Source organism: Pelodiscus sinensis, chromosome 25 (genome assembly GCF_049634645.1).
Source record: "Pelodiscus sinensis isolate JC-2024 chromosome 25, ASM4963464v1, whole genome shotgun sequence".
Lineage (NCBI taxonomy): Eukaryota > Metazoa > Chordata > Testudines > Trionychidae > Pelodiscus > Pelodiscus sinensis.
Window position 1 is genome coordinate 932,639 of NC_134735.1, and position 24,194 is coordinate 956,832.

The 24,194-nt window shown below is 53.6% G+C and overlaps 1 protein-coding gene across 4 annotated transcripts in view; it reads right to left on the reverse strand.

Annotated features, from left to right (window-relative positions):
* RUNX3 (RUNX family transcription factor 3) overlaps positions 1–24,194 on the reverse strand; it is a 99,236-nt gene that overhangs the window by 7,825 nt on the left and 67,217 nt on the right. For 2 of the 4 annotated variants that reach the window (XM_075908529.1, XM_075908530.1), the window contains exon 6: positions 11,793–11,957. The exons of the other annotated variants lie outside the window; for them this stretch is intronic. In XM_075908529.1, coding sequence (XP_075764644.1) covers positions 11,793–11,957 — 165 coding nt within the window. The remainder of the gene's footprint in view (positions 1–11,792; positions 11,958–24,194) is intronic. 4 annotated transcript variants of the gene reach the window in all.

The following is a 24,194-nucleotide window of genomic DNA, read 5'->3' on the forward strand; positions in this document are numbered from 1 at the left end:
CCCCCTCTGCTGCAAAGCCGCAGCTCTCCCAGGCTGGCCGAACAGCTCTTTGTGACACGCTCGCCGCTTTTACAGCAGCTGGACCGCCCGCCCGCGGCTGGCAACAGCCCTGCGGAGCAGCAACACCTGGAGCAGGACCGGCCGTCTGTCCACTAGAGGGCAGGGGTGCACCCAGACACCCTTCCAGACGCTGTACTGCCAGGCATGTTGCAAGTGGACACAAAAGATGGGCTTGTGGCAGACACTGACCACGAGCTCCAGCTTCAATCCCAAGTCCACTGCTCCAGCCGCTCTGTGCCCGCATTACTGCGTGGCGCCTGCCGCCGCTGCCCCGTTCAATGGCGGTGATACTCACCCTTCATTTCCCCAGCCACGGCCACGTCTTGGCTCTTAGCCTGGGAGCGCTTGGGGTGGGAACTCGCGCTCAGAACGTGCAGGCGCAGCCTCTGGGCACCGCGTGGGTGAGCCCTTGTGTCTGCAGCATCACGACGACTCTATTCGAAAAGCAGCAACCCCACAACAGCAGCCTGCAGTTTTACGCGATTAACTAGCCCACCAAATTAGCACAGAAGTAACTTCCAGTCATCAGCAAGCTGACGTTTTCCCTACACAGTTGCTGGGCACCATTGCCCCATCCCTCCATCCCATGAAATGTGGCCGGACGTGCCTCTCGCACGGGTGCGTCAGCCCCGCCTGCTGCGCTCGACCGCACCACCCCTGCGGTTTTGAGTCAGCGCAGCCCTGACACCTTCCAAATCAAACAGCTGTACTAATGGGCACCATCACCACCTATTGCACCAGCAAAGGAACCGTCTGTCACATTAACCAGGCATCACGGGCACGCGAGAGTGAACCTACCATTCGCACAACCCGCGACGCGCACGGCAGGACAGTCAGCGCAGTCAGCATGCGCCTCCCCCGCCCTTCACGCTGTTTGAAATCGGAGCCACCACGGCAAAACGTCTCCTGCGCGCACGCGCCCACACACGCACACACACACACACGCCGCTGCGTCTAACCCGGCATGCAGGCCAGCGCCTCGCATCTGCAAACTGACTAGAGCTTGACTGAGCTTCTAGCTGTCCGGCCCATTGGCTTTTTAGACCCTGGCAATTTGAGCTCGAGTGTTTCAGTTGTCCAGGTGCCAATCAAAATATTTGAAGGAAATGTTTATTTTCTTCTCGAAATCACACCAGCTGCTGCACTAAATGAATAAGCCCATTTAGATGTAAGAATTTAACCTTTGTGCGAGGGAATCGCGTCCCCGACTCCGCCAACACGGGACCCGATCCACCAGCGGAAATGTCAATGTTTTGGATGGGCGAGTGGGGAAGTGTGGAATGTGTATCCAATCAAAGCCATGCAGAGGTCACCGCTCTGATTACTAATGTCACTGTCTCTGGGCTGGGCTCCACCGCGCAGCCCTCGCCCCGCTGGCCCCACGAAGCCCGGCCGTGACGGTGGCTTTTGTGTCCCGCCGGCTGAGGGGCAAGATCGGCCTTTCCTGTGCCCGCGCCAGGCGCTAACCGGCGCAGGTGGGCAGACAGGCCCCGCCTGGCGCATGGAAGCCGAGGGGGCCGGTTGTGGGAGCTGCCGGCTCATGAGGAGCGAGCGGGGGGTGCTTTGGGCCATGCTGCACCCGGACGCACTTCTCTGGGGCAGGCGGCGAGCTCTGGAGAGGCTCCGTCTGGCCCAGCTGGGCTTCGCTGCCTTTCCAGGCTCTGATCACTTGCTCAGCGGGGTCCGGGTGGGGGTGGGTGCAGGCCACCCCATGGGGGTGCAACTGCGGCCGTGGGCCACACACACAGCGAGTTAGTGTGTGCAACTCCAGCCCCCGCAGACAGACCGTGCCGGCGCCAGCCTAGTGAGCACCCATGCCGCTCAAGTGCCCCTGCCACGCCCCGGCTATGGGGGCTGGCTAGTGCGTGTGTCTTGCCTGTGCCTGTCACGCCGCTGACTGACGCCCCAACTGATAGCTCGCAGGGGGTAAGGTCCAAGGAGGAAGGGTTATTGCTGGGCCATCCCTGGGACGTCAGTAATACAGGAGCACTGAGGGCAGAAGGCGCGAAGGTCGATTTAGGGCGAACACTAGGAAACCCGGCTTGCTACGAAGGCTAATGGCCAATGGGAATGTGGCAGTGTCATCCGAGGCTGAAAAACGTGGGTTACTAGCTCAAACGCTCAACTGCTCCTTGCAGTGCTGGCTAAGCCCAAGTCCCGTTTTCAGGAGCAATGTAGGCCCATGGAGTGGCATTCGCAAAGGCCTTTAAGCGCCTCACGTCCAATGGACATGAAGTACCTAAATACCCTTACGAAGTCCACGCTTCCGTGCTTTTGAAATATCTGCCCACCAGAAAGTGTGATGGGCCTCATTGTACAGCGGGGGAAACTGAGGCACAGACCGGTAACGTGTCTTCCCCAAGTAAGTCAGCAGCAAAGTGGTGTATGTGCACGTGTGCGTGCACACGCACACACACACACACGCACACAGCTGATACGTATCTAGAGGGAGAGAGTAAATGAAACACTTAAGAATGTTTTATGAAGATGTTGTTCAACGTGACTATCGCGGTGTGCTGTGTATGTACATGCCTTGCAAAACTGACATGAAAAATCCAGCCCAGGGGAGAAAAACATCGACTTTCCTGCCATATGGCCTGATGATTGATGACAACGTAAACACTAATGCTATTTTACACGTGTGTGTGTGTGTGTGAGACAGGCAGAGGGCTGGGGCGAAACCTGCTTTTCCAGAGTTCACTTTGCCTCAAATCCCCCCCTCCAACTCCCCAGGACTTTGTTCTCCTTGGAGCTAAACTGTCCTCCAACGTTCTGTTCTCTCATGTCTCTCCCCGCCCTGTCCACTGGGAGCATGGCAGCAGGTGGGCCACGGAGAGTCAGTTTGTTCTCTAGACTATCAAACCATCCGTCTTCCTAGAGAGGCTTCTAACCCCTCCCTTAAACGCCAGTTTCATGGCTGCTAGTCACCGCCTGGCTCTGGGACCTGGTTCATTTGCTCTTAAGTCAGAGCCAAGGAAGAAGAAAGAACAAAAGGAGGTGACTGTTTCTGGAGAGAAAACAGACGAGAGTTTATTTTGGGGCACTGAACAGCCAGGGTGCGAACAGCGTCCGTTGCAAGAAGCAGCCAAGCGGGTGTTCTGTATCTGATAGCGCTCACTCCTGAACTGCATGTGATTGCTTCCTCTGCTGCGTCTGAACCACCGTACGGCTTATCTGAGCATCTCATTTTCTAGCGTGTAAAGAGCTGTTACGACCTGGAGCCTTCTGCTTGTATAAATGTCTCGAAATGAGCAGAGCTCTGCAAACACTCACAGTCCCCGACCTGCTCCCCCGGCCCAACGCAGCTTCTGCCGAGACATTCCGTCCACACCCACCCTGGAAGGGATTTAGGTGCTTCACTCCCATTGACCTCCATGGGAGCCCATACCGAAGGATTTCTGGGACTCTGAGTCCTGGTTGCCACATTGCAAAGGGCACCCTGCCTGATTCCTAACCTAGCCAGCCAGCCTGCAGTCCGCCTGTCACGAGCGCTGGGCCAGGCCGATACCTGGGGGCAGAGCCGCCCAGCAATGCCATGGTGATATGGGAGGCAGGCGTTAGCCAGGCTCCGTGGCCGCACGCCTGCTCCGGTACGAAGCCCCGTGAACTAGGCAGAATGCCACCAGCTTCCTGCTGCTCTCTTGTGCCCGGCCGGGGATCTGTGCTGGGGGCCCTCAACAGAGCATCACGCCCTAAGTCAGAGGGGGCTGACGGAAAGCCAGGATCCTGACGCCTAGAGAGCCCACGGCCCATCAGCAAATTCCCCTGTGGGCAGCTGCAAACTGTGGCTTGTGAACAGCTGCTGCGCTCTAACCCAGAGGTGGCTGCACATCGGGGGTAGGTGAGTGAGGACTCCAAACCTCCCTCCATCTACACAAAAAAAGTTTCCTGTGGGAAGACAGAGTCCCGCCTGCCTCCTCCCTCCCCCCCCGCCCCAGGGCTCTGCTGCTGCACGGTGGCCTCCCTCCTCCCTGGTGCTCAGTGGCCGGGGGAGAGCGCGGGGTCTGGCGAGGCCTCAGCGTGCCCCCTCCACTCCCCCAGCAGCCTTGGCCTAGCAGGGAGGGGGTAGAGCCAGGGCTGCCACAGTCTTGGCCACCCCCAGCAGCTGGGGGGAGAGAGCCGGGGCTGGCGAAGCCCCGCCCCACGGTGGATGGGGGGAGGACTGGGGCTGGCGAAGCCCCGCCCCACGGTGGATGGGGGGAGGACTGGGGCTGGCGAAGCCCCGCCCCACGGTGGATGGGGGGAGGACTGGGGCTGGCGAAGCCTAGCCCCCGATGGTTGGGGGGAGGACTGGGGCTGGCGAAGCCCCGCCCCACGGTGGATGGGGGGAGGACTGGGGCTGGCGAAGCCCCGCCCCACGGTGGATGGGGGGAGGACTGGGGCTGGCGAAGCCCCGCCCCACGGTGGATGGGGGGAGGACTGGGGCTGGCGAAGCCCCGCCCCACGGTGGATGGGGGGAGGACTGGGGCTGGCGAAGCCTAGCCCCCGATGGTTGGGGGGAGAGCTGGGGCTGATGCAGCCTCGGCCCTGCCCAGCGGCCATGAGAGAACCGGAGCCGCCTGTCCTGGGGGGGGTGTTGGCGAGTGTAGCGAGCAGGGGGCACAGCCCCCTAGAACTCCGTGAAATAAAAGCGCTGAAGCGCCGCTGAGGCGTCTCACCGGGACGCTGGTCCTTTACTCGGCTCTAGTCCGTCTGGAAACATTCAGGCCCGAGGAACGCATTGCGCGCCAGGGACTCTGGCCCACCGGCAAGACCAGCTCACTGGAGCCGACGCAGGAATAGCAGAGGCAGAAGGAAGCCAGGAAACCCGTCTTGGTAAGCTCCTTCCGCTGAGGCGCAAGCTGTAGCCCACCCTCTGTTTTCTTCCCACCACGGCTTGCCTAACTTCCTTTGGAAACCGCTGTGCAGCTGCCCAGGGTAGAGTGTTTGTCTCCATTCAGAAACAGCCATTTTAAAGAGACCGTCAGTCGGTCTCAGCGGGCTCTTGGCGGACTAGGGAGCAGAAACTCCATGTATTTGCTGAGTCTCAGTTTAACCTCAGAACAGCCTCGCTGCACCTCTGAGCTGGGCCTATGCTACTGCCACTAAAGCGACAGCACCGCCGCGGTGCCGGTTGTAGACGCTTGCTCACCGCCAGGAGGTCACCCACTGACGTGGTTAATCCAGGTTCCTGAGCAGTGGGAGCCGGGTGAATGGCTGGATTCTCCAGTTGACTCAGCCGATCTACATGTGGCCGGGGAGGGAGGGTTGGTTGACCTAATCACAGCATTCAGAGTGCGACATTTTCCACAGCCCTGAGCAATGTAGCAAGGCCAAGCTCCTTTTGTAGTGAAACCCATGCAGGAAACACCAGCTACGAGCAGGCAATGGGTCCTCGAATCTTTTCCACTCATGGGCAGCTTTCTCCCATCTCTGTGTGGATTACATTTTATGTGCACCAAGGCAAGTGCAAATGTGCACCACCAGTAGCAACACAAAGCCTAGTGTGGGTGCTCTGCTATTCCCCACTGCACACAGTAAATCATTCTGCTGTGGCCGGGGAGTCACAGAATACGATGCCGAGAAGGGCCGTCAAGTCCAGTCCCCAGCCTTCACGGCGGGACCAAGCACCATCTAGAGCGTCCCTGGCAGGTGTGTGTCTCACCTGCTCTTACACATCGCCCATGATGCAGATTCCGCAGCCTCCCCATTCAATTCATTCCTCATCTACACTTGAAAAATTACCACGGGTTTAACTCGAGGGATTTGAAATCCAGCTGGTCTGGTGAACCCCGAATGTAGCTGCACCCCCCGGATTCTCCGAAGCGCTCAGCATTGGCTTCACCCGCTAAAGGAAGCGAGGCCTTAAAGTTAGGTTTGCAAAGGGCCAAAGTAATCCAGACCCCTGTCAGCTGGGGTGAAACTGGTTTAAGTGCATTTACACCAGGGGGTTACTGGTTATAATTCAGTCAGTGTCATGCCCGATGGGAGTTTATCTCAACATAGGAAAAGGAAAAGGGACCCTGCTGGCCTGCCCTGGACAGGTAGGGTGGGGGCACCCTGAGACACAGGCCTGCACGGAGTTGTGGTGCCTAACCCGGGTTCCCTGCTCTGCCACGCCCAGTGAGCTGCGACTGGACACAGGGCTTTGTCCAGGGACTGTTTCTAAGCAGGTGAACTTCTTGGCTTATGAGCCCTCCCCCTGTGGCTCTGGCTGCACTACCCGCCCTCGCCGGGTCGTGTGGAAGGACAGTCCTGGGGCGCAGAAGGCGCGGGCTCTCCTCCTGGCTCTATCACCGATTTACTGGGTGACCTTGGGCAACACATTGCTCCATGCCTCAGTTTCCCCAGCTAATAGCTTGGAAGGCGGCACTCTGATGTGCTAGGCGCTGTGGACCCAGTTCTCACTGGTCCGGAGCAGCTTCCATTGAGATCAGCTGGGGCTGCTTGGTGCCTTTAAAAGCTACCACCCATGCCACGGGCCTCCAGCCTGAGCCCCCTCCCAGCCAAGTCAACGGAAAGCGTCCCATTTGCACCAGTGGGCTGGGAGCCGAATTTGGGGTTGACACCGGCAACCAGGCAGCCACCCCGGGAACAATTCTGAGCCACCCAGCAGGACGGTGACAATGTTTCTTGTTTTCCAAGGAGCCGCCCCACCCCCACGCCTGTCCTTGCCACAACGGATTCGAGCGAGACCCGTGTCGGTTACGCTGCAGTGACTCAGCCATGAAGCCCCTAGGCCCAGGGCCCCAGGGAGCCAGAGGAAACGCTGCAAGGACCTGCATAAATCATGCTCCACTTCGCTTCGTCATGGTCTTTGGCGCGAGGGGGAGGCTGCCCGAGGTCTGTCTGGGCGAGTCACAGGGCAATTCTACCAAGGTAGAAAATACTGCAAAACCCCAAACCCCAAACCGGAAAATAAAAGCCTTTTCCGAAAGATTCCTTATTCCTTTTTTTAAGAGGCTTTATTTTCCGAAAGATCCCCGTCTAGACTGGTGCTTTTTCCGGCAAAGCCGTGAGCCGGAAAAAAGCGGCAGCCATGTTTATGCAAATGAAGCAGGGGGATTTAAATCCCCGCTTCGTTTGCAATTGCGATGTGTCTAATTTGCATCCCTTTTACGGAAAAGGGATGCAGTCTAGACACAGCCCGGGTGTTTAATTTTTGGAGGCTGCTCAAACTATTCTAGCTATGAGACAAAACCCGCAAGGTAAAGACCTAAAAAATAGAAAAGAAACAAAGATGAGAAATGTAGCAGCATGGAGCCCTGTCTGTGCATGCCCCATAATGAGGGGAAAAATTCAAACCCATCTGATGCTAGTTTGGCGTTTCACACAATGCATGGGAGAGCCAGGATTTTAAAACCTCAGATTTCACAGGACTTACTCGAGAGGTATCAGGCCAGATCCTCGCCTGAGCTCAGCTCTGCTGAAGTGTGAGGAGCAATGCGGCTCCACAGACCAGCTGATGCTCCTGCCTCTCTTCCTGGCACACTCCAGAGCCAGACTGTGATCTTGGGTACTCTGGTGTAAACCCAGAGCCGCGCCTCGCTCCAGTAGCATTCACACTGGGCCAAGCGAAAGCAGACGGGTGACAAGGGAGGTTGCACACAGCCTCTCTCCTCTCCAGCACCGGCCCTACTGAAATGGGCGGCGTTTCAGCGGCGTCAGTGGGTGAAGAGTCTGGCTCTCTGGCCTCGGGCGGATTCCTTGTGCGCTTCCTCACCGGCCGCCAGAAATGGTTGTTTGCTCCCTTTCCTGGGCGGTTTTCTGCTTTGAGATCAGACCATTTGACTCAGGAGGGTCGTTTGATGGGGTGGCCTCAGTGAAAGGCTTGTTCAGTGGGCCAGACTGTGCACTACATTCCCCCCAGCGCTAGCTCCAGAGTCGCTCCATGAGCCTCTGCTAAGGGCAGGCTCCGGGCCATGCGCTCACTCCCTCCGCAATTCGCGGGCAGGAGCAGGTGAGGGCAGGCAGCCTGGCGGCATGGGAGGGAGCTGGCACGGTCCGCGTGTGGCCAAGGCCTGGGGAAGGAGGAAAGGGCAGGAGCCAGTACAAGTGAACCCAGCACAGGGATCCTCAGGGGACTAGAGCAAGCAACGGTTGCGGCACAAAAGTTCCGGGTGCAACTCCAAGCAGGCAGAGCCCACGTAGGGGGCCCTGTGCCGGGCCACTCAGGTGACAGTCGAATGTGGCTATTCTAATCCCTATTGGTCCCCTGCTCTGTGGCTGGTGATGCTCCGACAACGTTCAAAGCGATCTGGGCAAACTGGAGAAATGGTCCGAGGTAAAGAGGATGAAGTTCAACAAGGACCAATGCAAAGTGCTCCACGTGGGAAGGAACCGTCAGTCTCACACACACAGAATGGGAAGCGACCGTCTGGGAGGAGAAAGGGATCTAGGGGTTACAGTGGACCACTAGCTAAATAGGAGTCAACAGTGTGACGCTGTTGCAAACAAAGCAAACATGATACTGGGAGGCATTAACAGGAGTGTTGTGAGCAAGACACGAGAGTCATTCTTCCGCTCTGCTCTGCGCCGATTAGGCCTCAGTTGGAGGATTGTGTCCTGTTCTGGGCACCGCATTTCAAGAAAGATGTGGAGAAATTGGAGAGGGTCCATGGAAGAGCAACAAAAATAATTAAAGGTCTAGATTCTCGAAAACATGAGCTATGCGGGAAGACTGAAAGAACTGGGCTTGTTTAGTTTAGAAAGGAGAAGACCGAGAGGGGACAAGATAGTGGTTTTCAAGTACCTAAAAGGGTGTTTGAAGGAGGAGGGAGAAAATTTGTTCTCCTTAACTGCTGAGGATAGGCCAAGAAGCAATGGGCTGAAATTGCAGCAGGAGAGGTTTAGGTTGGGCATGCCTTCCTGACTGTCAGGGTGGTGAAACACTGGAATAAATTACCCAGGGAGGTTGTGAAATCTCTGCTATCTCTGGAGATACTGAAGAGCAGGTTGGACAGACACCTGCTTGGTGCTTGGTCCTGCCAAGAGGGCAGGGGACTGGACTCAATGACCTCTCGAGTTCCCTTCTGGTTCCAGTGTTCTAGGATTCTGTGATTCCCCAAGTTTCCCAGGACAGGACCATGGCACTCAGATGCTCATTAACTATTTATGGTCCAAAAGGAAGATGCACTCAGTCCCTGTTGACAACTGGCAGTCACACACAGGAGCAGTCCGACTGTATCCCAGAGAGGAAGGATTTCGCAGCAGTCAGGGACTGGAAAGACGTGGGTTCAATTGCTGGCTCTCCACTGCCTCTCTGCATGACCGTGGGCACTTCATTTGGTCTCTCTGTGCCTCAGTTTCCCATCTAGCCAATGGGAATAATGACCTTGCCCTACTGCACAGCAGTGCCGTGAAGCTAAATACTTGGCAGAGTGCGACTGCCACAACAATGAGAGCTGTGGAAATGCCGTAAAATAGATTCTAGCATCTCCTCCTTGCCCCTCCCAACCTGTGGCATCTTCTCATGCTTCATCTTCTCATATATGCGACCTAGGAACGTGCCAAGACATGAGAAAATGCACAGGCCTGTTAACTCCTGTATTATTCTGGAAGGGCTGAATTCTAATGGCTCGGGCAAAACCGATGATGTCAGTAACACGTGTCTTTGGGAGGGGGCTTTATTAGTCAAAAGGATCCTCTCAAGATAAAACATTAAAAACAGATTTAGCTCCTGCCTACACCGGGACCAGCCCAGAGTTATCAACATTATTCACATCAATGAAGTAGCTGCAAACTGACCCCCACGTCACTGGACACGGGTGTTTCCACCTTCTCTAGCCCTCCGGGTAACAAACAGGAAATGACCTTTTGCATTTCAGTGAAATTGTCCTGGCCAGTTTCACTTTGAGCTGAGTCAGGCACTTGCCCAAAACCACTATGTTTGGGTTTGCAACAGAGGAACATGGCAGGCGTTAAATACAGGTTGGACTTCTCTGGTCTGGCAACGTCCGTGGCCCAGCAGGATTTTAGTGAGCCGGATGTTCCATTTATCGTGGGTGTGGCCAAGTTTCCTGTGGTCCCATAAAGTTTGATTGCAGCCCCCAGTCCTGGCTCTCAGGGTTCTGTGCTGCTGTTTAGCTTTGATTTACCCCTCAATGTCTTCTCAGAGCCCAGTACACAGTGGAGGTGCTGGGGATGCTGCTAGACCATATTGACCTGCTGTGGTCTGGCAAATTCTTTGGCACCGGTCAGGTCCTCAGGGTGCCAGACTAAAGAGGTTCAACTTATACTTATATATGTATACAGTGCATCTTTTTTTAATTGTGAAAGCACACTGTCAATTAGGTCTCTAAAACTTTCCCCCTTTTTAATCAAATGTATATAATGTTCTAAACCTACTTGCCAGTGTTCCTGTCGAGCAGATACTAATCTTTTTCCAAGGAGAGCTGGTCCAAAAAAATTAGAATTGTAATTAAAATAATTTAAATATAATTTTCACCTAATTTTGTTTTGTTTATTTACCGGCTTTGGAGCAAAAGTGCTTAAGTGACTTCAGTGCCTAAGTCTCATTTACTGTCAATGACATTTAGGCTCCTAAATCCCTGCTCCTCAGAGATATGTAGGCTCCTAACTTACACTGGTTTTTATGGGAGTTTGGCATCTAAATACTTTTGAGAGTTTGGGCCTAAGCACTTAAGTCACTTTTGAAAATGGGACTTAAACACTTTTTTAAAATGTGCTCCATCCAAAAAATTTGAAATGTAAATGTTATCATCAGCAATTTGATCTTTGGACAAAAAAAATTGTAGCAAAATCTTAGCTAAAATATAATTTTGCTTTTCCCTCAGCGCATGGAGTACTTCATATGTCACTTCCGCTGGGGAAAATGATGTGATTATAGAAGTAAGAGGTGGGATAAAATTTACCTCGCATGGCAGAACATTAAGGGAAGGGTGGCTGCAGTGCAGGGCAGTCTACTGTCAAATGCACGGCCCAATTTAGCGCTGAAACCCCAAATCTATGCAGGCTGAGTACACACGCTGCCATCCCCAGGTTCACTATCGCTAGGCATAAGCCGTGATTCCTGCATCTTCCCTGCAGACACCTTTGATGCAGATTCACAAGCAAGCCCTTGAGATCTAGCTGTGTCGCTCATGACTGATGGTTGCTGGAACCCCTGAGTGTGTGTGTTGGGTGGGGAGTTCTCCTGCAGACCTGGCATATGTATAAATCAAGGAGACAGGACACTGTTCCGAATATCTCATAGCCTATAATACACGCCTGCTGGCCCATGCGTTGCAGCCTAAACACACAGGTGCACTCATGCTAAAAAGTTACTCAAAGTACATGCCTAGCTCTCCCCCCACCAATCTGCTGCCTAAGCAGGCAAAGGCATTCGTCCCATGACCAATAACAAACACACCACATTAAACTCCCAGCACGGGGCCCATTCTCATGGAAAGTGACCTCCCATCATGAGGGGGTCTGAGGCTCGGGGTTAAAAGGGGCTGGTGCAGGGAAACAGACCCCTTCCTGCTCCAACCGCCTTTAACCTGTGCTGGGTCCTTTCTGAACTCTCAGCCTTGCCATCTGCCCAACAGCACCGTAGCCCCTCCCACGTGGGACCGTAGGCCCCTCCCACATGGGACCGTAGGCCCCTCCCACGTGGGGGCAGGGAGCGAGAATTCCTCCTCTCGTGACCTGGGCAAGGAGGATTCCCGGCAGAACCTGGGTGGCTTTGTGCGAGTCAGCTAAGGAACCCGAGTGTCAAGGCAGGGGAGTGCCAATGAACCCAACCTGGTTACCTTGTATTGGAGTCTGAGCCTGTGACCCAAAGTGGCCTGGGGCGCTCAAGGATCCTCGGGGGCTGGGAGTTGTTGGGGTAACTCTCATAGACTGGCGCAGGCGTTCCAGTTCGGAATAGCGGTCTGTGAAGGGCTTGGTTTGGTCTTCTAGCTTTTGTCTGTGCCCTGAAACATGGCGAGAAAATCCGAGATTGAATGAGTTACCCTTTGGCTGCAGACCCCTTGTCAACACAACGTGAGAACGGTGCCGCAATAGACAGGTTGGTCTGATTACTGCTATCGCGGCCACAGGTCGAGGCCCCTGCCTGAGGTCAGGCCCTGCTGTGCTAGGCGCTGTACGGACACACAATAAAAGACAGTCACTATCCCAAAGAGTTTACAATCTAAACAGCAAGAGTAGGACGGGAAACAGAGCCACAGGCAGAAGTGACTTGCCCAAGGTCACCCGGCGACCTGTGGCGGAGCTATCAGGGACTTGGGGAGGGGCTGGCTGTACCCTCAGTCGGGGCATGGGTGGTGCCTCTTCCACAGATTCTACACGGGGCTGTTCTAGGCACAAACAAGCAAGGCAGCTGCCGAGGGCAGCAGACCCGGGGCAGTGGGGGCACGAGCTATCTCCCACGAAGCTGCCGCGGTGCAGATGCCCCTGAATGTGCCCGGTGCCTTCGTGGGCTCTGACCTCGTCCTTTTCGAATGGGGCCAGACCAAAGCACGTTAGCAAACGTCCGCAGAATGCAGGCAGCACGCACCCTGGTGCGCACAGGGCCATGCGCCTGCAGGACCCCCCTGGTTTTTTAAAAGGGACACTCCTGCTGCTTAACGGCCTCAAATTAACTGGCCCATATTTACTCCTCCCCTCCCCCGCCCCCACCCACGTCTGGTTAGACTAGAGCGTCGCAAGTTACAATTTCCAGCCAAGAAAAAGGAGACCCGCTCCCCCAGGCCCCGGCCACTCGCTTGCTGTCCCGCACTGGCTGGTCTCCCATGCGCAGGCTGCACACTGCTGCGGCTCCGGGCGTGAACCCCCCAGGCCTAGAGGCAGGGCATCTCTCAGGCTGTGTTCCTGGTGGGGTCTGAGCGCGGCGTCCGAGCCTCATTTTGTAAAGCTCATTGGAAAGCCCGTCTCTGGGGGTTCATAGTTATTAAACTCGAGCCTCGTGCTGTGAGGGGCCCTGGCCGCACTGGGCATGTCTACACCACACGCTCATTTTGAAACAGCGCGTCTACACAGCAGGGAAGCCTCAAACCGCGTCCAAGGCCGGCTCCCCGAAGGGAGACGCGCTACCTCGATACAGCACCCCGGGATGCAGTGGGGAGGGATCACTTGGAACGGGCGAGGGGAGGGGCCATTTCGAAATGGCAGCAGCGGAGCGTCCACACAGGCCGTATTTCGAAATAGCTATTTGGGAACAGGCGCTATTCCTCCGAGAATGAGGTTTACAGGTTTTGGAATAAGCCGCCCGTTATAACAAAATTGTTTGAAATAACGGAATGGCTGCGTAGACGCTCACCCTGTTATTTCGAAAGAACGCTAGTTCTCGTGAAATAACGGTGCAGTGTAGACACACCCTTAGTTTAAAGGTCCAAATTCAGCAACCCAATAAGCTGCCAGAGCTGCCTCTGAAACCAATGGGAATAGCACCAACTCCTGAGATGTGTCATAAAAGGGACATCTGGGTGTGTTAACAATACCAGGGAGAGGAACTCAATAGCAGGAGGAATACAAATATTTCCGTTCAAAAAGTCAATGGCTCTTTCCTACATCTGTTCCCTGCCCCGCATTCTCCTGCCGGCTTGTGGACCCAAACAGCAACATCAAGCTAGTACAGGGCAGCCAGAAGGCAAAATGGTTCAAGTGGATCCCACACCGTGCGGGAGTGAAAAGGGTCTAATCTATTCTGTACAGGTCCTTACACAGCTCATCCCCGAAACACTGTGTCGGCTTCAATTTCCCTTCTCATCTTTTCCATCCACGTGTAGGACACACGTGTGTGTGCACCAGGGCATGTGCAAACGTGCGTCCCCAGAAGAAGTGAAAATCCCCAGCAGGAGGGCTGACAGGGCACACTGGCTTCCCCTCCAGCCGTGCACTACGCAACACGCCTGGTGTCCGCCACGTGTGGGCTCTCGTGCTGGCCAGGGGAGCGGCGCAGGAGGGGCGTGTCCTGGCTTCGTAGGATATTTTAGACGGGGCTCGTGACTCTGGGGAGCTCACTTCAGCATCGGACAAAGGGCTGGTTTCCAGACAGCATTCAGCACCTGCTCTCTGAAAACCTGGCCTCGTTAGGTCTTAAGATGAGTCCCATCCCCCTACCAACGGCGGCACCTACGATCAGTGCTCACTTGCGGAAAGTGTAAGCCGAGCAGAACACCAGGGTCCACCTGCTCCAGGAAACTGGCAGTGTTAAAGCAAGGTGACTTGGCCGACTCTGTGCTGCTCTTTGGGCCCGCTAGCGAGAGTCTGCGAGGAGGCTTAGCTCCGTTCCTATCAGCAGGGCCCAAACGTGCAAAACAAACCGAAGAACGAGGCACGGCAGTTAAAAAAAGCCCAAAACAAGAAGCAGGGTTTGCACACCCTGTGCTGCTGGCACTTCCTGTCACTAGAGCTGGGAACGTCAGACTGTGACTGCCAGGCAAGAGTGGAGTCACTCGGAACGTGCTTCTTTCATGAGAACGGCCTCAGCTTTTCGTTTCTGCAGCGGCTCATTTGATGAAAGCCCTTCGCCACCTAACCACACTGCACACACAAAGGAAACCCACACGGCCACGCTCGCAGTGCTGCACTGGACAGACAAGGAAGGGAATTTCCAGGCTCTGAAAATTCTGGGCTTTGCCTGAAGCCCTCTGAAATCAGCGAAGGTCTTTCCATCCACTTCTGAGAGCTTTAGATCAGGGTCTAAGAACTGAGTCCCAAGAGGGGTTGAGTCTTTTGCATACAGAACCCAACACTGCTTTGCTGGGGTGTATTTTGCCATGAAATAGGTGATACCAGGTGATACCATTTGGCTTTCAGAGGTCACCCAGCTGTCTGCTCCAGCTTAGCCCTGATATTCTGAACCAAACACAAGTAAACGGTGACTCATGTCTTTATGGAAATGTTAAGCCCTGATGTAACAAAACACAGACAGCTACTGACTTGATCTGCCTTTTGTCAACAGGGAAGAAGTTTTTAAAGACAGACGCAGTTTCTTAGTCAGGTAGCTTTGATATCCAGCATGATATTAACCATGACAGGTTAACTTCTATGCAGATCAGTATCACTACATCAAACAAAACCAAGGCCATTGAATATTTTCCATATGAAAGAATTGACGTGAATCTGACACTCTGATCAATAATAGAAAGCACGTTGGAAGCTCTGGGTGTTTTCTTGGAATGGCGACAGTGAAATACTGTACGTGAGCCATGAAACTGTAGCCCTTCGAGCTGTGCTGCAAAGACATGCTTTCTGCATTAAAGCCTTTCAAAGGCGAAATGAGCCCTTCTCCTCTGTTAGAACTTTGGAAACTGACAAGACTTCAGGAACTCCCTGATTGGAACTTTTCGCGTGCGTGTGGGGGGTCTCCCCCGGGGTCTACACAAGCATCTCATTTTCCTAGATCGCTAAGACGCCAAGTCCCCCTTGTTTTGAACGTCTCTGTGCTACTGCGGAACACAGCAAGCCCTCGAGTCTGTGTTAGATCAAAGGCAGGACTAGACCTCCACGCTCAAAATCCCAATCCGGGTGTTGTGTGTTTCCAAAGCTCCGCGGTGCGGTTTCTGGTTCGGCCCATTAGCAAGACAGGAGCCATTTGGCGACCCATGCTCGGGTTTGGCTTGCACCCATGTCGAAGGGAGGTGCCGCTACCCCTGGGAAGGGCAGGGAACTGTCGGACACATTCCTCTCTCTCTGACTTTGGAGTTCGGATGCCACAGTCATTCCGTGTGCCCTCCCATCCGCAAGGACGCTGGTGGAGCTGGTCGAGGGGAGAGAGTTTTTCTAACCTGAAGCTGAAGTCGGTCAGTGTCAACTTTTTAAATATTTTGGCTTTTTCAGGAAAGGGCGGGACGCACAGGACTTTTGTGCTTCGTTTTCCTGGTTTCTGCTAAGAAGCATGAGGTGGGGAGGTAAGAAAAAACCCCAGCCTGCTGCTCACTTTCAACGTGAGCGTCACTAGTGCAGCCTCCTGCTCACTTGCAACGTGAGTGTCACTAGTGCAGCCTCCTGCTCACTTGCAATGTGAGTGTCACTAGTGCAGCCTGCTGCTCACTTTCAACGTGAGTGTCACTAGTGCAGCCTCCTGCTCACTTGCAACGTGAGCGTCACTAGTGCAGCCTCCTGTTCACTTGCAACGTGAGCGTCACTAGTGCAGCCTCCTGTTCACTTGCAACGTGAGCGTCACTAGTGCAGCCTCCTGCTCACTTGCAGCGTGAGCGTCACTAGTGCAGCCTCCTGCTCACTTGCAACATGAGCGTCACTAGTGCAGCCGCCTGCTCACTTGCAACGTGAGTGAGCTTCACTGACTTGTGCTAAACTGACATGGCTTTACCTGAGGCATGGTCTGTGGACAAGTTCTTTATTCGTCCTTCCTTAAATAGAGGCGTCGCAAAGGGCGCCCCCCCTCCCCCGAGAGATGTTCTCCTCTGAGATGCCCTTACACAAAGGCCTTGTGAAAACACCTGCAGCAAATCCTAATGCTTAGACGTGAACATGGCAAATTAAGGACCCTCCCTCCCTCTGCTCCGGGCCCGGCTCTGTCAGATGCTCTGTTGGTTTCACGAGGCAGGTGCTCACCACTGGCTGGAATTCATCCCTGTGCAAAGAGCCCGTGCAAGGACGCTGCCCCAGCTAGCACCTCAAAACTGGCACATCACTGGCCCCGGCGTCGTGCTGGCCCCTGCCTGGGGTGAACCTCCCGGCAGTCTGAGCCCTGGTTGCACAACCCCACCACTGGACGCAGTGGAGACACGGGCTTGATTCGAAAGGACTTGCCTGAGCAGGGCTGAGCTATGTCCCCCCTCCGACCGCGCGGGGACCGGGCGTGACTGGCAGGCGCCCACGCACTAACAATGGCGGGACTGATTTCTACCCAGAACCCACCTTGGGCTGAGAAGTTCAAGGGAAGGGGGAGAGCATCCCCGAGTCCCTTTGCCTGCGAGCATAGCCCACCACAGATAAGTCATTCTTCCCATGTCTGAAGCCGGCCTGCTTACGCCATTTGGAAAGAGAATCAGTCACGCTGAGTCTTTGCTTTGGCTTCCTCCTGGCTTCTCCAGACACTGCTGCTACTGTCTTTTTCCAGCCTTGAAAGAGAGAAGAAAGTGTCGCGAGGCCCTTCAGCCCGCCCGTTCTGCCGGAAGATTTACACGGACTTTAACAACCAATGGGAAATAATATTGGGGGGGGGGGGGAGGTTGATGATAAATTATGAAGATTTTTTAGCCAGTGGTGGTCTGTGATGAATGGCTGCCTATAAAGGGGTGGAAATAAATATCCCTTTTGGAAGGAAATACGCTGGCCCCGGGCCAGCTGGCAGGGAGCAGAGAGATATGTTGCATTTACAGTAGGGCTTTACTGTCTGAAATCAGAACAGTGGGAGAGATGTTCATTCTACATGGCCTGGTGCTGATTAGCTGAACTTAAAACCAGCCGACTGGTCTGTAGCCTGTAATTGTTGGGAAGCCCTTTAACTCTTTCCCTGCTCCTTCCGGCCGGCCCTGCCTCCCCCGGGCGGACAGACGTGTCTCTGGATGGAGCAGGCTCTTCTGGCTGCTTTTGTGCCGGCGGCATTTTGTCCTACACCCTCCAATCCAAACCAAGTAATGTTCCGAGCCATCGTGCGGCCTCCTTCGCATGTCGGTGCCGCCTGCACAGCACTGCTTTGGAAATGCAGAGCTCGTCCTCCGGCTTCCCTTACTCCTCGTGCAATGAGGGGGCAGTCGGAGCCAGACATCCTCCAGCTCGCCAGCGTTTCGACAGGAGGTCGGAATAACCGCCGGCTGCGTGGACGAAGCTATTTCGAAATAACGTTGCAGTGTAGACGTAGCCTCAGCTAGGATCCCCTCGGACGTCATGACTCCTGATTGACCCCACTGCCGTCACGAGGGGAACCAGGCCTCTACCTTTGATCCAGAACTGAGCGCACTCACAATGCAAATGGCAGATCCTCCGAACAGGGCCCATTTGGGCTGATCTGCACAAGATGGCAACAGCGGCTACTTAACAAGACTCCTGTCCGGCAAAACACTTCCGATGGCTCATTCAAATAAGCGGCGTGAACAGGACTGTTGGCATGCTCACGTTTAAGCACACGCTTAAGCATTCTGCCAGAGCAGTGCGTAAAGCTGGACGCATTCAGTGGCGAGGGGGTGTCACGACAATAGATTTGGCAGCGTCTTATGCAAACCCCACGTGGAAAAGGCAGCAAAGGTCAGTCCGCACCGTCTCCTTTGCCGGTCGTTTGTCCACATTAAAGAGCAAGAGAGACAAGGAAGCGAGGCAGGAACTTCCAGGCCCCTGCCAAGAAGACAGGAGATAGCTCACTAAAGACATCTTGAGGCAGCCAAATTGGCTGTCAGACGCAGTCACTTAACATGGGCTAGATGGACCTTTGGTCTGACCCAGGCTGGTCGCTCTTTATCTTCTAAAATGTTTCCTAATTGTCAAAATGCCCTTTCTAAGAGAAAAGTTTGGCGTGAGAGTGGACTTTTTGCTTAGAAATGTTAGAACATGTAGCCCCAAAAAAAGGTTAAAAAAAAAGTTGGACACAAGAAATGAAAGGTAAAATTCCAAATAAAATGTTTTGATTGACCCAAATGAATTTTTTTTGGCTTATCAGTTGGTGAAAAATGTTGAGGTTTTTGTTCTGATTTGAGATGGGGAAAAATTCAAAATCTCAAAAATTCTTGCAAGATGGGAAAACTATTTCATGCCCAGCCCCCTTCGGTAGGGGCTTTGCCGGGGTAAGAAATGAGAATCGCCAGGGTCCAGCGCCCATCCTCAGTGGAGCTGAGAACGCTGCAGAGTTAAGAATTAACAGGGAAGTGAGCACCTGTTGTTCTAGGTTTCTTCTTCCATCCTCCTCTGATGAGAGGCTGGATCCCGTATTTTTAAATACTTTGCATACGTTAAATTAGAACCAAGTGTAGCAATTTTCTATACACAGTCATCTGCGAAATGGCAGGTTCCAAATCATTTATGTCTGATTCTCCCCACCCGCATTTCCCGGGTGTCACAATTCCCGTTCAATCTGTGCAACGTTTGTGTTTTTAATCTGACTCTGGGTCAGAAGAAACTGAGCCCCCCCCACCCCGACAATACCCCAAACTGCAACCCCCAGGAGCATCGAAGCAACTCGCCTGCTCTACGTTACACGTAAACGTTTCGAGCTCAAGTTGCATTCATCCCCCTGAGAAACAATCTTTTGCCAAGATAAAGATCTGGAAACGTACCGCACTGGCACGAGCTTCCTGTAGTCCGAGGCTGAAATCAGAAACAGCCCCCCCCATGAACGATCCTTCTCCAGGTTCGTACCAACGCTGCGCACCATTCCCCCAGGGTAAAGCAGCAGCCAGTGCTCCCCAATCTCATCCTGGCTCTACGCGGCGTGGGGCACGTCTAGCAGAAAGACCCATTTTCTCCCCTCCACCGACCTCCACAGGGCGGCGCTGAATCGGGCCGAAAGCCGCCAGAGAAGCGCTGGCCCACGCGTGCCCTCTTTCCCGCTCCCGGATGCACACGAAGGCACTGGGCTCGGGGCTGCCCAGAGCAAGGGGGCGCATGGCTGGGCTGGGCGGCGGAGCCCTGTTCTCCCTGGGCCCCTCTGGCGACACAAGCAGCCATTTCCTTGCAGAAAAAAGAGAAAACCAACCGGCAGCTCTTTACTGGCATCGTCGCTCACAACACCCCACTCGCGGGAGCGGGAGCTGGGGGAGGGGACATTGGCAGCACAGCTGATGGAGGAACCATGCGGCTATGGATGGGGGGCAGTCCACAGAGTACAGCAAAGGCCCTAGAGTCTACTGGATTCCCCCATGGGTCACAAGACACCCACAGGTTTTATAAGTCCCATTCTCTCCCTTCACCTGTGTGGGGTGTGATGGGAGGACAATTTGCAAGAAAGTGAAAGCAAGTTCCTGGTACTTCTGCAGGCTCCAGCTTGGTTCGGAATAAGCTTTCAGATAAGGATCCCTTTGGCTGGAAAAATGAGGCTGGCAAGCTCATGCATAACACAACATATGGGATCACAGTCTACCCTAAACAGGAGGTGATTATTAAAGAAAGCAGCAGAAGCTACAAAGCTGCTTTCTTCCCCATGGCTTGAGTTCTACCTTTGTTTCCCATGTTTACCAGGGACCACACCCTGCCTGGAATGCCATACAACATCGATAGACATCTAGTAATTAAATAATATACTGCATGAAGAAACATTACAATGGGGACAGTCTCTCCTGCAATATTTCACTAACAAGGTGAGTATGGGGAGGGAGGGGGGAACTAGAACATCTCAGAACAAAGTTCAGTTGAAACACAAGCTCTTCCCAAACAGGTCCCTGGACTAGATTCCTTGCTACATCCCTCTTACTCTCCATGCAGCTACTTTCAGCTCTTCTCAGAACCCACCTTATCCTTCCCACCGCGCAGGGAGCTTTAGAGAGTTTTTTCATAGAGTTTATGGCCAGAAGGAACCATTGGTCACCTCCTGTACAACACAGGCCACAGATTGCACCTTTTAGCCTGACTGAGCCCAGATGCCACAGAGATTACCCCGCTGCGTCTGCCCTGCGGCTGCTGCCAACGGTGAGAGACTTGCTGCACAAACCGTTCCATTTGGCTTTCGGAGGAAGTGTGCGGTGCATGTGTGCAGCACCACCTGCAACGCTTGTCAGCCCGGCTAAATCGCCCAGAGTACCGCCCAGCTCACCGCTCAGCACATGGCCCGGCATATGGGCCGGTGTACCGCCCAGAGTACTGCCCGGCACATGGCCTGGCATTCGGCCCAGCTCACCACCCGGCTTACAGCCCAGCATATGGCCCGGCGTATTGCTTGCCTGTGTCACCCAGGCAAACAAAATAGCCGCCTGCCAGGCACCCCCGCTTGTAGCTGGTCTGGTTTGATTTAATGATTTCACCAGGCTGCCATCGTGAGCCAGTCGTCACCCAGGCCTCAGTCTCAGAGGGGAGCCGGGTGAGTTTGGAGTGCTGGCGCCTCTTGGGGATGAACAAATTCATGTGGGCACCAGCTTGGGTGGGGAACCCGGGGACGCTCATCTGACAAAGAAGCTTTTGCCCAAATTCACCTGCTTGTCTGTATGGTGCTGCAGGACTCCAGGTCCCGGTGTCCGTCAGCGCAGCTGCACTAACTCCAGCGGGGCAACATGGATTTACATCCACTGGGGATCTGGCCCATTAAGTCTAAGGGGGGATCAAATGAACAAAGACCACTGTTGTTCTTCATTAGAACGGCAGCAGCGTGTGCAGAGATGCGGCCTTGCAGTTAAAATACTGGCCACTCACTCGGAAAAACCAGCGCCTGGCTCCGCTCTGCAAGGTCCCATTCTGTGCCTCAATTTCCCCAACCATGAATTTGGGAGAAAATCACCTACTACCTGGCGGTAGCGAAATGTCATTCACTCGGTCCGAGGAGGTCTGACACTACGGAAAACAGAGCAGAATGATTCTAATAATCCCACACATACTTGAACGGCTTCCTTAAAGTACCATGAGTTCTACAAATAGCCCCATGGAAACATTTTCTCTGCCTATTGTGTGGCTCTCAGGTCTTAGTTCCTCAAAACAGCTAGCAATTTATCTTCAGCGAAGTGCAGTTTACTGTGTGTGTGTGATGAGTGCATTCATGCACCATTTAATTTAATTGTTTGCCCCCCCCCCCCCCCCCCGCACTCCTGTTTCTGAGAGGTAATTGGAATGTCTTTTCTTTTTCACACAGAGCAAGTAAAGGAAGCCCTAAAAAGGTGCTCTTTGTTACTAGTAATTACAGAGGAGTCAGAAATTTGGCCAGACTTGATAATTGTTGCCGTTTCTTGAAAGAAAGAAAAAACAAGCCCAGAGCTGGCAAGGAAACAACCAACCCTGCAATTTATTAAACAAGTCATTTCAGATGTGTGCTGGTGTTTGCGCCATTAAGGCCTGAAAATATGTAACTGGCCGGTCAAAGAATGGTTTTGCGAGGTCTGATCTTTTCCAAACCCCCCCCCCCCAAGATGAACCCTGGCTCTACTAGCAGCCTGAACGTGCCAGGCTGTAGGAATCCCCAGAGCCTGGCAAGCCAGGACCATGGGACACGGGGTGCGCATTTGCTCCCCCACTGTAACCGAAAGGTAACATCAAGCTTCCCGCTATGCAGCCGACTGCAGTGAAAGGAGGGAGCCTCACAGAGAGAGGATCGGGCCCCTCGTGAGCGGGGGGATCCCAAGCAGGCGTGAATCGGTGCCCAGCTCAGAAAACAAAGCTGAGACGAAAGGGCTGGAGCAAGCAATGGCTTTGGTCTCCAGGCAGCGTTTCCTGTCATTGTGGTGGGGCGTTTTGTGAGAAGGTCGAATAGATTTTCGGGGGGGCGGGGAGTGTTGAGGGTTTGCTTTTTTTTAATCTCTCTCAGGATGGACTGAAGAAAACCCCCCAAGCTCCCTGTGTGTAGGGAAGACGTGAGCCCGCAAGGTAACGTTCTGGGGTCTCAGCCCGCCCAGGGGGTCACGTGCCCTGGAATCGTGAGGACGCGGTGGAGGGCGGGTGCTTTGCTGGCCCAGCTCAGAGCCGCAAACCCTGGATTCCAGTTCTGCCCACAGAGACCGTGATGCTGTGCAAACGAACAGCCGGGCCTATGGGCCTGCACAGAGGGGCTAGGACCTCCCGGAAAAGTTCTCCCTGGTTCCCTGCAGAGCCACAAGCACCCTGGATGCTGGGTGGACACCCAGGCTCAATGAGACGGATCGTGGGGTGAGGGCTGCCTTGAAATAGGGCGCTATTTCGAAATCTGGTGCTGTGTAGACGTGGCAAATTTCAAACCGAATCGAAATAAGATATGCAATTTGTATAGCACAATGCGTATCTTATTTCTAGTTTAGGGTGCTGGGTAGATGCACCCTAGTGGAAGAAGGGGGAAAGGGAGAAGCTAATAATATTTTCATAACTTTCTACAAGTGGCTTTTCCATAGAAAAAAGTGGTGACACGCTGGGCTGGGTTCCCTAGGGAGGGGTGGAGTCTCCATCCCTAGAGGTTTTTAAGTCTCGGCTTGACAAAGCCCTGGCTGGGTTGATTTAATTGGGTTGGTCCTGCTTTGGGCAGGGGGCTGGACCTGATGACCTCCTGAGATCTCTTCCAGCCCTAGGATTCTACGATCATGTCATGACTTAAAACCCAGCATGTAATGGAGGCGTGTATGCCAGGAGTGGCACATGGTGTAAGAATCCAACTACTAGGGTGTGTCTAGACTACAGGATTTTGTCAACAAAAGTGGACTTGTCGACAAAACTATACCTGCGTCCACACTGCCTTTGAGTTATGACAAAACTCAGCAGTTTTGTCGACGTATGTAAACCTCATTCTACGAGGAATAACACCTTTTGTTGACAGTGTTCTGTCAATAGAAGACATTATTGCAGCTACACTGTCCTTTGTGTCCACGGCTTGCTGTGTCGACAGAACTGGCTGTAGTCTAGACGCTCTTTGTTGACAGAAGCTTTGTTGACAGTATCTGTCAACAAAACTTCTGTCAACAAAACCCTGTAGTCTAGACACACCCCTAGTGACCATCACAAGACACAAACAGAAATAGGACTGCAAGTACTAAGCTGATGTATTACATGCACATATTACTTCAGTGGGCTCTGCACAAGATCAGCACCGAATCAGGCCCACTTTAGGCAAATAGCAATTACTGTGCATTACATTTGTTCCTAATTAGTGAGACTTCATAACTGCCCATGTTCCTGCGGACAGGGAAACGGCACAGTGTTCATTCATGCATTCGTTAATAATGAAGAATGAATTTGGAAAGGAAATGTATTGCAACATTGACAGAAGTCACTTAATTTTCCAACATGTCTGATTACTGATAGCAATATAGTAGGTATAGATAATGATGCTATAACCCGTGGACTTTACAACAGACCTGCCGGAAGTCCTGGCTGCTAGAGGAAAGACACTTCCAGAAGAGCTGAATTTCGAGCTGGAAGGATTTGGGAGCAACATTAATAAATAACAGAAAAATAAACCACGGAATGAAATGAACTTCATGCATTAAAATAACGTTAAGGCCACTCAGCCACACTAGCACAGAACGGGCAACAGATCACACAGAACCTTGCCTTGGATGAACATGCAGGGCGGGCCGTTTTAAGCAGTTCTCATTACAGTAGCCTGCTTGCCTGCCTGCTGGGGGGTTTGGCTGGGCAGAGAACAT